At 48.2% G+C, this 14,091-nt stretch overlaps 1 protein-coding gene and 1 long non-coding RNA gene across 3 annotated transcripts in view; one reads left to right on the forward strand and one right to left on the reverse strand.

Moving 5' to 3' along the window:
* GRIK4 (glutamate ionotropic receptor kainate type subunit 4) overlaps positions 1–6,109 on the forward strand; it is a 187,246-nt gene extending 181,137 nt beyond the window's left edge. For both annotated transcript variants that reach the window (XM_036412602.2, XM_045572352.1), the window contains one exon: positions 5,743–6,109. In XM_036412602.2, the coding sequence (XP_036268495.1) occupies positions 5,743–6,090 (348 nt within the window). In that variant the 3' untranslated portion in view covers positions 6,091–6,109. The remainder of the gene's footprint in view (positions 1–5,742) is intronic.
* Positions 6,110–11,266: 5,157 nt separating this feature from the next.
* LOC123651295 lies at positions 11,267–14,065 on the reverse strand. Its single transcript, XR_006739917.1, has 3 exons — positions 13,708–14,065; positions 13,293–13,362; positions 11,267–12,218 (listed from the first exon to the last, which is right to left on the reverse strand). It is a non-coding gene; the product is annotated as an uncharacterized LOC123651295 (long non-coding RNA).
* Between the last annotated feature and the right edge of the window lie 26 nt (positions 14,066–14,091).

Below are 14,091 nucleotides of genomic sequence, written 5' to 3' on the forward strand. Positions count from 1 at the left end.
TCTCTCAGACATCTCTCCGCAGCTCTGACCACACTTCAAATGAATTCTACTTATTCCTTAGACTAGGGGTGTCGAACTCAATCAGAGAAGGGGCCAAAATCTAAAATCCAGCCTAAATCGCGGGCCGAATGGTTTACTGAACAGTCATAAACTGTCATTGTGATGGAAACGCAGCGGAGTGCAGTGATGACAGTGCAGTGCGGGCCACATTGCAAGGCCTGGCGGGACGGATTTGGCCCGAGGGCCTTGTGTTTGACACATGTGCCTTAGACAGACAGACCAGGCCACCTGGGAAGCCTTCTCCGTCCTCCCGCCTCGTCCCCAGACAGGAAGAGTCCTCCTTCCCCTGCCAACCCGCCCCGCCCGCACACAGCACGCAGCCCTGCGCTGCAGGGAGGGCTGTGGTGCAGTATGCAGGGTACCGCCACTACCTGCATAGGGTTACATTCCTGTCTCCTGCAGCAGGCCAGGCAGGTGGTATTGTCCCAGCTGCTGCAGTTATTTCTAGAAGCACAGAGAAGTCCAGGACCTTGCCTGGAGTCTCAGCTACTTAGTAACAACGGCGTGCTTAGAATCCAGGTCCGTTCTTCATTCGGCCGTCCTCTTTTAAAGGACACGCTTCCCTGTAGCTGCTTTAAGTGGAGGGTCGGTGCACGCTCTGTTATTCCCCAAAAACGCACCCGTGGCTTGGCCGGACCGTGGTAACTCCAGTGGGGACTCCCAACGGTACGATGGAGAAGAGCTCCTGAGCGATCGGCTATGGCGGAAGAACAGCCTGTGGGCAGAGCTGGAAGCCAGGAGAGAAGAGCAGGAACCAGGAAGGTGGCTCTTCCTGACACAGACTGGGCATGTGTCCTGCAGCACGGGCAGAGGACAGACAGTGTGCCTGCCCTTTGCAGTAGACAAGTTTAGGTTCTAATAGTAGATAAGTTGTCCCAGAGACTCCTTACACTAGATCAGCTATTTATTAGTCAAATAACTTTCAGCAAGATTTATAATATCTGAGCTTCCATTTCTACAACTATGAAATGGGTATAATAGTGGTAGCGGTTCAAGTTCATGATTCTTTTTTTTTTTTTGCTTTAAATTGGTTTTGCTTTAAAGGGTTTGTTTGTTTTTTTAATCTTAATTGTTGAGAGTATTACAGATGCCCCTCTTTGTCCCCCATGACCCTCTCCACCTGGTTCCCGCTCCACTCCAGGCCTTTGCCACCCTGTTGTCTATGTCCATAGGTAATATATACATGCATATAAAATCCTTGTTTAATCTCTTCCCACTGCCCTCCAATACCCTTTCCCTCTGAAAATCATCAGTCTGTTCCATTTCCATGCCTCTGATTCTACTTTATTCACCAGTTTATTCTGTTCATTAGATTTCTTATTCATTTATTTTTATTTTTAGATTCAGTTGTTGATATATATGTATTTATTGCCATTTTACTCTTCATATATTTTATCTTTTTTTCTTTCTTATTCTTCCTCTTCTTAAAGAATACCCTTCAACATTTCATGTAATCCTGGTTTGGTGGTGATAAACTCCTTTAGCTTTTTCTTTCTTTCTTTCTTTTTATTTTATTTTATTTTATTTATTTTTACTTATTTTTTTAAATAAATCTTTATTGTTCATATTATTACAAATGTTCCTCTCCCCCCCTCCCTCCATTGCTCCCATCCACCAGGTTCCCATCCCACCCTCTGCCCTTTCCCCACTCCCCATAGGTGCACAGTTTATGTTCAGTCTCTTCCCACACCCCCCTCTCCCCTTTTCCCTGAGAATCGTCAGTTCATTCCCCTTCCATACCTCTGATTCTATTATATTCAACAGTTAATATTGTTCATCAGGTTTTTTTTAATTTCCTTGGTTTTTAGATTCACTTGTTAATAGTTACGTATTTGTTGTTCATAGTTTTTATCTTTATTTACTTTCTCTTCCGAAAGAACCCCCTTCAGCAATTCATATAATTCTGGTTTGGCGGTGATGAACTCCTTTAGCTTTTTTATTAGTGAAACTCTTGATCTGGCCTTCGATTCTGAGTGATAGCTTTGCTGGGTAGATTATTTTTGGCTGTAGGTTTTTGCTATTCATCAACTTGAATATTTCTTGCCATTCCCGTCTGGCCTGCATGGTTTCTGTTGAGAAATCAGCTGACAATCGTATAGGTGCTCCTTTATAGGTAACTACCTGCTTTGCTCTTGCTGCTTTTAATATTCTTTCTTTGTCTTTTGCTCTTGGAATTTTAATTATGATTTGTCTTGGTGTGGTCTTCTTTTTTAATTATGATTTGTCTTGGTGTGGTCCTCTTTGGATTCCTTTTGTTTGGAGTTCTGTGCGCTTCCTGGACTTGTAAGTCTAATTCTTTCACCAGGTGGGGAAAGTTTTCTGTCACTATTTCTTTCAGTATGTTTTCGATATCTTGCTCTCTCTCTTCTTCTGGGACCCCCATAATTCTGATGTTGGTTCGCATGAAGTTGTCCCAGAGGTTTCTTACATTATCTTCAACTTTCTGGATTCTCTTGTCTTCTTGCTTCTGAGGAGGAGTGTCTTCTGGTTCTTTATGTTCCAAATTTTTGACTTGATTCTTGCGATCTTCCATTCTGTTTTTAGGGCTCTGTATAATATTTTTTATTTCAGACAATGTATTCTTTATTTCTTGTTGATCCCTTATTATTTCTAGTTGATCCCTTTTCATATCCTCATAGGTCTTATCTACCTTTTCTAGGAAATTCTTGAAAAATCTTATAAGCATGGTTTTGAACTCTATATCCAGTCACTTTTTGTCCTCCATTTCTTTTGTTTGTGATCTATTTCCTTGTCTCGACATTTTTGCAGCTTCCCTGAGTTGGTAGCCTTAAAAGTTTCTGTGTTCAGCTGGGACGGGCAGAATTTCAGGGTGGAGCCTACAGTCTTGGCTTCAGTCAGCCACGCCTATGAGACTCCTGAGTCTACTGGACTCAGGGTCCTTTGGTACTCGCTGTAAGCACCCCTGAGAGTGAGGTGCCCTTGAGTTTTGCCTGCTACCAAACAGTCTAGGCTCTCCCCCAATGAGCCTGGAAGTGGGGTTGGAAGTGGGATTCAGAGCAGTCTGGAGCTTTTGTCTCCTTCCCGCTAGGGCACATGTGTCAAACACAAGGCCCGAGGGCCAAATCCGTCCCGCCAGGCCTTGCAATGTGGCCCGCACCGCGCTGTCATCACTGCACACCGCTGCGGTTCCATCACAATGACAGTTTATGACTGTTCAGTAAACCATTTGGCCCGCGATTTAGGCTGGATTTTAGATTTTGGCCCCTTCTCTGATTGAGTTTGACACCCCTACGCTAGGGCAATCCTGCGGCACAGCCAACTGTCTGTTTTCTGTGCATGCCTCCAGAACCTCCTTTCGCGCTCCCCTGGGTTTCTGCCTTACAGCCCAGGCTCCCTCTGTATGAGCCTGGGTCCCCAGGATCTGGCCTAGAACTGGGGTTCAGAGCAGTCAGAACTGAGGCTCAGCACAGTCCGGAGCTTTTGTCTCCTTCCCGCTAGGGCAATCTAGCAGCAGAGTCAACAGTCTGTCCTCTGTGCGCAATGTGCGCGCCTCCAGGGGCTCTGCCTTTCGCCGCTCCCCTGATATTCCACCTCACAGCCCAGGCTCCCTCTGTATGAGCCTGGGTCTCCAGGGTCTGGTCTAGAACTGGGGTTCAGCGCTGTCAGGTCTGGAGTTCGGCACAATCCGGAGCTTTTATCTCCTTCCTGCTAGGGTACGCCAGCCAGGCACTCAGCCATCCCCTCCTCTCCAGCTCCGTCCTCTCGGCGCACTCACCATGTCTCCATACCTTAGGCTTTTACAGCTCCTCTGGTTTTCCTCTTTCCTTCTCGTTGTAGAATTTCTAGTCAGTCGACTTTCCTGTAGCTCTGGGTAACGTCCATTTTGTATTTTAGTTGTATTTTATTGAAATTGTTGTGTGCGGCTGCGGTTAGGTGTTTACCTGTGCAGCCATCTTGGATCCTCCTTCCTTTAGCTTTTTCTTATCTGTGAAGCTCTTTATCTGGCCTTCAATTCTGAATGATAGCTTTGCTGGATAGAGTATTCTTGGTTGTAGGTTCTTGGTATTCATCACTTTGAATATTTCTTGCCATTCCCTTCTGGACTACATAGTTTCTGTTGAGAAATCAGCTGACAGTCGTATGGGCACTCCCTTGTAGGTAATTAATTGTTTTCCTCTTGCTGCTTTTAATATTATCTGTCTTTTGCTCTTGGCATTTTAATTGTAACGTGTCTTTGTGTGGTCCTCTTTAGATTCTTCTTGTTTGGGATTCTTTGCACTTGTAGGACTTGTAAGTATATTTCTTTCACCAGATAGGGGAAGTTTTCTGTCATTATTTCTTCAAATAGGTTTTCAACATTTTGCTCGCTCTCTTCTTCTGGCACCCCTATGATGTGATGTCGGTATGCTTGAAGTTGTCCCAGAAGCTCCTTACACTGTCTTCATATTTTCATTTTGCTCTTCTGATTGGGTGGTTTTTGCTTCCTCATATTTCAAATTGTTAATTTGATTCTCAAATCCTCTACTGTTGAATGCCTGTAAATTATTCTTTATTTCAGTTAGGTAGGTATGCTTAATTTCTGACTGGTCCTTTTCCATGTCTTTGGCATTTTCACTAAGATCCTTCAAATTCTCACTAAGTCCCTTGAAGGCCTCAAGAAGATCCTTGAGTAACCTTATAATTGGTTTTGAACTCTGTATCCAGTTGTTTGCTTTCTTCCATTTCTTTCACTTGTGACATGTTTCTCTGTCTCTGCATTTTCACTGCTTCCCTGTGCTTGTTTATATGTGTTGGGTAGAGCTGCTATGCCTCCTGGAATTGGTAGAGAGGCCTTTGTAGTAGGTGTCCTTAGGGCCAGTGGCTCAGCCTCCCCAGTCACTTGAGCTGGGCCCTCTAGGTGTGCCCCTTGGTTCATGATTCTTTATCCACAATTTTGAAATTTAAGAAACTCCAAAAGTTCCAAGTTTTTTTTTTTATAAGCTTGTTAAACAAATGCATTTGGTGACAATGCTTAACTTGAACTGGTATGAAATTTTGTGTATGTTCTTTGTCTCATTCAGTGTGAAGGCAAGTACAGTTTGCTACAGAAATATCAATGTGCTTGAGTATAGAATCTGCCCCTGACCCCCACGGGGCGATATATATGCTAATCATATGTGTGTTGTATTATCTTCCTAAAACCCCAAACATTCTGAAACACAGCTGGACCTGAGGGTTTCATATCAGGACGTTGTGGATCCGAAGGAATGGTGTCGCTGTGGTTTTGTCGTTCCAATTATTAGAATGCATGCTCCCCAGTCTAAACAGTTGACCAAAAGAAGTGAGAATCTTTAGCCTGAGAACAGGATGTTTGTGGAGACAGGGTAGCTTTTCAAATACTTGAAAGACTGGCATAGAGTAGAAGAGTTATTATTTAAGGGCTTCTGGGTCCAAAGGCAACTGGCATCACTGGAAGTTTTCAGGGAGAGGAATTGTGAAGTTAGCAGCATTTAATAGAAAAAAAAAAAAAAATTAACACTAGGTAAGTGACCAAAGGCAGGGCGCTTTGGCACCATTGAAAGGGCACTGACTTCGAAGGTGTCAGACCAAGACTGGCTGGAGGGCTGGGCTGAGAGGGCTGGCAGAGGCGATGGGAGGGAGATGATGGGCTGAAAGGCTCTCAGAACCTTCTGGTCCAAGGCCACGTGCGCGGGTCTGACCTAGCCCTGCCCTGTCTTCCAGGTGTCCATCTGCCGGCAGATGGTGGCGGAGCTGCGCGGCATCATCCTGTGCCAGGACGGCGCCGGCCCCCGCCGGCGGCGCGCGGGGGTGCGGCCCGGGGCCCCAGGCCCCGAGGAGCGCCCGCCCCGCGCCAGCGCCACGCTCAGCAACGGGCAGCTGTGCGGGGCGGCAGCGGAGCCCGAGCAGCTGGCGCGGCGGCTGGCGCGGGAGGCGGCGCTGGCGGCGCGGGGCTGCGCGCACGTGCGGGTCTGCCCCGAGTGCCGCCGCTTCCAGGGCCCGCGCCGGGCCGCGCGCGGCGAGGAGGGCCCGGCCTGGGAGCGCGCGCCCGGCGGCGGCGAGCCCGAGTAGCTGGACCGCGGCCGCCAGCAGAAGGCCCCTGTGCAGCGGCTCCGCACCCTTGTCCCCCGGGAACGGACCGGGGACGGGACGGCGGACTGGAGAGCCCCGCGCCCCGCAAAGGCGGCCATGGGCGAGCGGGGCGCACCACCCCGGATCACAGGGCCCTCTGGGGCCGCTCGAGGACAGCGGGTCCTGCAGGGCCTTGGGGACTTGGCGGAACCCCCTGAGGAAGGGCTGCTGCGCTCGGGCTGGCCTCACAAAGAAAAATAAACTCCATGGGGAGTTTTCCTTTCTGCATTTGTACACTTTTGTTCACGACCCTTTTGTCTCCGCGCTCTGCGCTCCCTGCACTGGGCTCTGTTCCGTGTGGGCCTGTGGGACGAGGCTGGGCCAGGGCTTGTAGGCCCTTCCCCCCTTTAGGCCAGAGCAGCCAGGCCTGGCCATCTGAGCCTCTGCGTGCTGCTGGCCCCAGGCAGAAGCTTCTGGAAGAACAAGGTGGAGCGTCTCAAAATAAAAGCTCACTAAAGTCACGTTTCAGGTGCCCAGCCAGTGACCGCACAGGTGCCGGGGGCCTGGCCTTTCCCTCCTCCGGGCTTTTATTATGATGGTGGGTTTGGTCTGTGTGGGTGTGACCGCGAAGGGAGGACAGGGAGAGGAGCTGAGGGCACAGCCTCTGGGTGGCATCCTCTGAGCAGAGGGAGTGCCCGCCCGCAGCCAGAGGAGGAGGGGGCACCCTGCCTGGGACCCACTGTTTGCCACCTGCACCTCCTTTTTCCAAACCCCAGCTGCTGCTGCGGCTGGGGAGTTCTTGTTAGTGGACAGGAGACGGTGCATACGTGGATGTGGGTGTGGGTGTGTGCGTGTGTGTGCACGCGCGCGTGTGTGAAATGACCTCAAGCAATCAAAGGTTTGCATGTTCCTGGGAGATGTGGGTTCTTGTCGCCACCTCCCAGGCCTGGAGCCAGGAACCCTCAGCCTCACCTGGGCCTGGGCAGCAGCTGCGTGGCCTCAGGAAAGCACTGAGCTCCCCCTGCCTGCAGACCACATGTGCCACCCAGACGGCTGCTGGCACCGCCCTGCATGCCCGCTGCCATCCAGCGTGCCCGCCACCTGCGGGACCAAGCCCTCGCCCGTCGGAAGGGGTGCGGCTTTGGCAGCTACATGGCCATGGCTGGTTTCACCAATTAGGACGCTCACGTAGAGAATTCTCATTTTCTGGTGGAAAACGTAAATGCTATGCAATTTCTGATCGTAATTTAAAAGCGTCAGAGCTAGCGGAGAGACAGAGCCGTGGCCACCACTCCCGCCACCACCACTTGAACCAAATGGCCTCCCAACGTCGCTGTGCTGGACGCGCTAAGGGAAGTGATGTGCTTCATTCCCGACTCTGCCCTCTGGGTTGGCCGACCTCCTCTTTGTGCCAGGACAGGGGTTGGAGCTGCCGGCTGGCGCTGGCCGGGCAGTCCCGGTCACTCCTGGGAAGGGTGCTGGCTTGATCCTAGGCTGACCTTCTTGCTCATGAATTTGAATTCTTTTTAAATATTTTCTTTTTCACGACTGGATGACAGCAAGCAGTACAGGACATGAGTATTTTTAAACCTTGCTGCAAGCCTCAGGAGAAACACAGGTTTGGTGAGAAGGGCCCCAGAGGGAAACTGACCCGGCCCCAGCCCCAGCCCTAGCGGTGCACACCCCAACCCCAGCTCCAGCCTGTGCTCTGACAGAGGGGTCCCTATTGTGAGCTCACATTGGGGTGGGAAGGTGTTTTTTACAACTCATTTTTATAAGCAGGTTATCTTGATCAATAGCAGCTTTCTGTATTGGGTTACCGAGGTAAATGTCCCCATGAATTATTTATCACGTCTGCTCCTTTCACCGCGTGGAATGAAGGTCAGCCTGCGCGGACACGGCTGTCAGCGGGGGCTGCCCCGCGCTGTGCTCAGCCGACCGGGAGGCCATCTGCAGCCAGCCGGCTCTCCCTGGCTGGGCTCTACTGTTATCTTGTTGGTTGTTGGCTCTCTTTCCCATCTGTGTTTTCCATCGGAGTCTGTGTACTGTATAAACAGGTTTTCTTGTCTGTTTATCTTTCTTCGAATATTTATAATAAAACAAACAAACCCAGAAATGTTGGTGACGGATGAGAGCTGCTTGGGTTTGGGAAGAACGATCTGGCCTGTCCTGTATCCAGGCTAACAGCAAATGCAGCATCAACCTACTTTGTGTCTTCCCCTCCACCTGCCCCTCTCTCTGTCCCTCTCCACCCCCAGCCCACCCCTAGCCCCACCCCCACCCCGCTGCAGCTCTTTGTTCAAATCTCTGAAAAGTCTGGGTGGATTCTTTCAATTTGTAGTCCTGGGAGTCGGAGCCAATCCCCCCAAACAGACCCGCATGTTAATGAAGTTCAGGATTTGTAGCGTTTTGTCTTCCTCAATGCACTTTCACAGAATAGTCATCTATTGATACCGAGGGTAACTCTAGTCAGATATCACCCAGATCCCACTGGGAGCTTGAAGATTACATCAATTAAAATATAATACGTTGCTTTATTTCTTTTAATTGCTTTGCAAGGCCCCAACCGTCACAAGATCTCTACTTCAGAACTCAGTGGGGTGTAAGTTGAGCGTGTAGATGGCTTTCTCTAATTCAATGCTCATATGAGAATATTCATCCTGGGAACTTGCCAACCAGCCCTCTTATTGGTTAGGTGAGACTGAAATATCACGATAACCAATCCTCCCGCCGCCCTGTGAACTGCTGCTAGTTTTGGATTCCAAGGAGTTTACCTTTCCTTTGGAATCCAGGGGACTCCCTGTGGTGCAGGAATTAAATGCGCAGGGGGCGGGGGCATCTCAGAGCAGCAGGCTGGGGGAGCGCAGCTTGAGAGAACCCCTTGTGGCCCTCCTGCCAATGGGGGTGCGCAGCAGGTAAAATAGTCTGGAAACGATAAGGGAGATTCGATTCCCACTGGCTGTCAGCTCCCCTGGGGTAATAACAAAGAGGCCTGTTTGGAAAGTTCAGAGAAGGAATCCTTTCATAAAGATTTCGCCTAAAGCTAGAGCTTCCTATGGGACCTTCTCACAGGGAGAAACGACACCTTCGGTGGCCTGAGCTGGCTATTCCCAGGCCTCTGCTGAAAGGGGCTTTCTCCCCACGGGAGAGGCCGCTGACGGACAGGGTGCTCCAGGCTGACACTGGCCATCCTGCAGTGTGCCCCTCAAAGACGTGATGCCATGTGCCCTTCTCATTGGGACACCCCCCAACACACACACACACACACACACAAACACACACACACACACACACACAACCTGGGTGTGGCTTCCAGAGGGGAAAAACCTCGTTTTAGAACTGAAGGGGTCAACAACCGCATTGCAATTTAAAAGCAACCAAGGCAAGAGAAATTCTGTCACTATTGATAGAACATTTTTGTTCAATTTTATTAATTTCAAAATGTGAAAAATGAAAAAATACTATTACCATACACAAAGCAGATACAATGCTGAGGCCAAGAAAGATGTTTATGAAGTAATAAAGCAACAGCTTCTCTATCACAAATGGCCGCAGAGCAGAGGCCTAAGAACAAGCATAGAGAAACTGGGGTTTGATCTGCCTAAGAGCTGAGAGCCTGTGTGACATTCCCGTGGCTGAGGTTCACACCTCAGGGAGTCGGTGCATGTGGCAGGTGCTGTGTTGGGGACTCACTCCTATCAACAGGCTAGACCCCTAGAGTCTGTACTGTAGAGGACGGAGATCAAACAGGCAAGTGCAGTGACCCTCCCACTTGCAAAGCAGTGGCGGAACGCTGAGTACTTTAGTTTTCTCTGCCCCGTCCATGTGCTCTCAGACTCTCAAACACTCAGAGGAAGCAGGGACCAGAGGCTTCTCACCTGTTGGCACCATTTCCTGGATTGTTGCGTGGCCTCGGTGGACGTTTCTGTAGCACGTCCACCGAGGCCACGCACCAATCCAGGAAATCCGGGACACATTAGACTGTAGGAAATGATGCCGTAGATACATTGTGCTCTGTCTGGGAGGATAGACTCCCCTCAAAGAGGCAGCAAAAGTGGAACATACACAAGCCAGGTCCTGGAGTGTTGGGTCTAGGACATAACGAGGTAGGAATGCAAGGCCGTGTCCAGGGGGCTGAGATAGCCTTTAGTGGAGCAAGCAACACCGAGTCTTAGGGTTGTTGAAAAAATGTGGGGTGGTGATGAATACAATGCAATATTCAGATGATGTATATAATTGGACACACACAATTTTTTTTTTTTTTTTATGTTTAGAAAAACAGATTTTGTTTCATCTCCTTGGAGTGGAGTTTGGTACCCTGAGGATGGAGACAAGACTCTGCTGTAAGAGGCAGCTTGTTGCTGTTCTGTTTTCATCAACAGCAGGGTGGGGGCAGGGCAGGATTCTGGCGCTCCTATTGCTTCCTCCTCTTTGCTGTCAACAGCAATTAGAGATTGGCACCACTATTTCATTTCCAGGCTTCCTTAAATTGCATTTGTGGGATTAGCTGCAGGGACAGACAGACTTAGCCTGGCAGAAGACAAAAAGACTAAGTGGTCTGAAGTGGGTTATACGCTCTTTAAAAATAGCAATCACATAATTTTTACTTTTGAGAGAGAGAGAGAGAGAGAGAGAGAGAGAGAGAGAGAGAGAGAGAGAGAGATGTTGATGTGAGAGAAACATCAATTGGTTGCCTCCCACACGTGCCCTCTGGAACTTTAGCTGCTGTCTGTAGGAACCCTGCCGGCCCTAAGAACAGTAAGAATTTAAAATAGAAGAGAATTTAAGAAACGTCTGTGACATCATCAGGCTAAACAACATCAGATCATAAGGATGTCAGAGAGAGAAGAGAGATAGATAGCAAAGGAATGAGAACCTACCTCAGGTAGCAGCCTTAAATGACGAACTAGACTAGATGGATTTAATTGATGTCTTTCCATGTGCACGTGGAACATTTTCCATGGTAGACCATGTCTTAGGAAAAACACAAGTCTCCATAAATTTTCAAATCATGTCAAATATCTTCTCTGGCCACAATGATAGGAAACAAGAAATTACAAGACTATGAATTCAATCTCTGCCATTTACTACCTGTATTTTGCAAGGCGTGTATTACTTAACCTGCATCTCACTCAGTAACTTGGATGGTGCCAAAGACACTTCACAAGCTTATTGTGAGGACTGAAGGCTATAAGTTAAGTGAACTATAGTGAGCATCGCCTGGCACAGAGGCAATGAAAGCAGCTGTGGTTGTTGTTAGAGTGTAATCAACGTTGAACTAATGACTCAGAACACAGACTTAGAATCAGACTGGTCAACCAGTCCAACCTATCCAATAATTTTTTATATATTATTCCAACAGATTCAGCCTTTGTTTAAACTATCCAGGTGACAGGGAACTCATTAGAACCAACTGAAACACCTCCAATTCTTTGAAAATTTTTCCTTATTATTAGGTTGGACCATATGAAATTTGTTTGTAGGTTAAAAAAATCAAATCTATCCACAAGTTCTAATAAAATGTTCCTTTCTTATACTATTTTCTGTTACTTTAGTTCACTGTCTGCTCTATTGCGCTATGACAGTCATTTAGACATAATGAAGTATCAGTGGTGTATAAACAGGCTTAGTTCCTTCTTCACAGAGATTGAGTGCTTGTCAAGGAGCCAATAAGAAAACAAGCAATCATGTATAATTTTCAGTCTCAAGGAAGTAGAAGAAAAATCTTTCAAGCAAAGAGCTTAGCAAAACAAATTTCCAAAGAACAGAAACATGAGGAATTGAGAATAGAGAGCAGCATTGCCCAATAACTTTGTGATGATATAAATATTCTATTTAGACACTGTCAAACAGGATAAAATTAGCCACATATATTTATTGAGCATTTGAAATAGGGCTAGTGTCATATGTCTCAGGAAATATAGTTTTAATTTAGCTTAATTTTAGTTAATTTAAATTTAAATGACCACATGGAGATAGTGGCTACCAGACGGGACAGGACAGGTAAGGAGTAAGAGAAAACAGGAAACCACATGATCAGATGTGAATTCTGGAAAGAAAATTCTGGCTGCCTTGTGGGCAGAGATTGGAGATGGGTGAAGACAGTGGTCTTGTCTTTAGGAATTGCTCTATAAGGGGAGAGGAGGGAACAAAAGAAAGTGACTCAATAATATCTCAAATAAATAGAAAGGCATATAACTAATCATACCTGGCCATATACAACACTCACAAATACATTTATAGACCTTGTACATGGTATTTGTCAATAGTAATGACCCACATTTCTTGCCTTTTCCCTAATTGCTCAGAATACATTTAACTTGCTACGTATTTCTGGGTATCCCCAGGGGTACCTGAACTCACAAGTCTATCATTGAGTATCCATGGAGCAACCACCCAATTTTTCCTCCTCTCTGCATATTTCATTCTGCCCTCTATTTTTTGAATGTGAATGTGAACATGGCAATGACCCTGATACTCCCAAAGCAATTCATTCTAAGATGCCAGAAGGCTCCCTGTTCTCAACAAACTAAGCCAGGTTGATTTGACTCACCCCGCCCTTGATCCTCAAGCACTTAAAAAAACAACAAAACAAAAACATATATATATATATATATATATATATATATATATATATATATATATATGTTTTTGTTATATATATATATATAATTGATATATATATAAATTATATATATATATATAATTATATATATAATTATATATATATATATATATATATATATATATATATATATAATTGATTTTTTACAGAGAGGAAGGGAGAGGAAGAGAGAGTTAGAAACATCAATGAGAGAGATACATGGACCAGCTGCCTCTTGCACACACCCCACCGGGGATGTGCCCGCAACCAAGGTACATGCCCTTGACCGGAATTGAACCCGGGACCCTTCAGTCCACAGGCTGATGCTCTGTCCACGGAGCCAAACCGTTGTTGGCCTCAAGCACTTTCTTTAACCAGCTTTCTCCACCCCCTTCAACTCCATTAAGTGCTACTACCTATGGTCAAGAGAAAACAAAAAACGAGAAAAGTCCCCAGGAACGGCCATTGGGTCCCTCTGAAAGAATTTTGTCTCCCTGACTCTAGGAACCAATAATATATCCCAGACAGGCACACCACAACCCCTCACCTGCTTCCTGACACACACCACACGAAAGCACACACAGCCCAGGCAACAGACCTCAACTTCTAACACTTCAGCTAACACCCACCAAGGCTGATTTCTCCTCGGGTCAGCCAGCACCATCCTACTCCATGTAGCAATCACTGCCCCTCGGGTCAGACACAGTGTGCGCGGGGCTGCAGCAACAGCCTAGGAAAGTGTGTGGCCCTTGTGGTGCCGGAGGGACCTGGGTTCCAATCTCAGCCTGCTCACTTCGAACTGCCTGTCAGGGACAGGTACCGAGCGTCTGTGAACTTCAGTTTTCAAATCTATAAAACACCCCCTTGATGGAGGCGGTAAAGTTGAAGAAGCCTAAGCACGGTGCTTGGGCCTAAGCTCCTTCTGCCCCATTGGCAACGGCGCCCCGAACTCTCCGGCCTCAGGGAGGACGCGGCGTGGCGGCACGGCGCTCCCCATCCTCACGCACCCGCACCCGCATCTTGGGATGGGGCTGGATCCCAGCCTGGAGGACACCTGGTGAGGGCGCGGACGAGACTGGAAGTGAGCTGGTCGGGTCCCACCACAACTCAGTGTCCCCAGGGCACCATTCCAAGTGAGTCTGGGAGGCTCAGCCCAGGGCTCCCAGGCTGCCGACCACCCGCGCTCCTCCGCCGGCTGCCCCTCTGGACGCACAGGAGACAGCATGGCGGCAAGGCAGCTCCTGGGACAACGCGCCAGCGCGGACCCCGCCGCCCCGGCACCGCGAGACCGGCCGAGGCCTAGCTCCTCCGGCCCCGCCCACTCACGCAGGGACGCAGGCTGCGCCTGGGTCACGTGGCGGTGTGGGCCTGACTGCTGCTTCCGGGTCAGGTTGGGA

Source organism: Pipistrellus kuhlii, unplaced genomic scaffold (assembly GCF_014108245.1).
Source record: "Pipistrellus kuhlii isolate mPipKuh1 unplaced genomic scaffold, mPipKuh1.p scaffold_m20_p_45, whole genome shotgun sequence".
NCBI lineage: Eukaryota > Metazoa > Chordata > Mammalia > Chiroptera > Vespertilionidae > Pipistrellus > Pipistrellus kuhlii.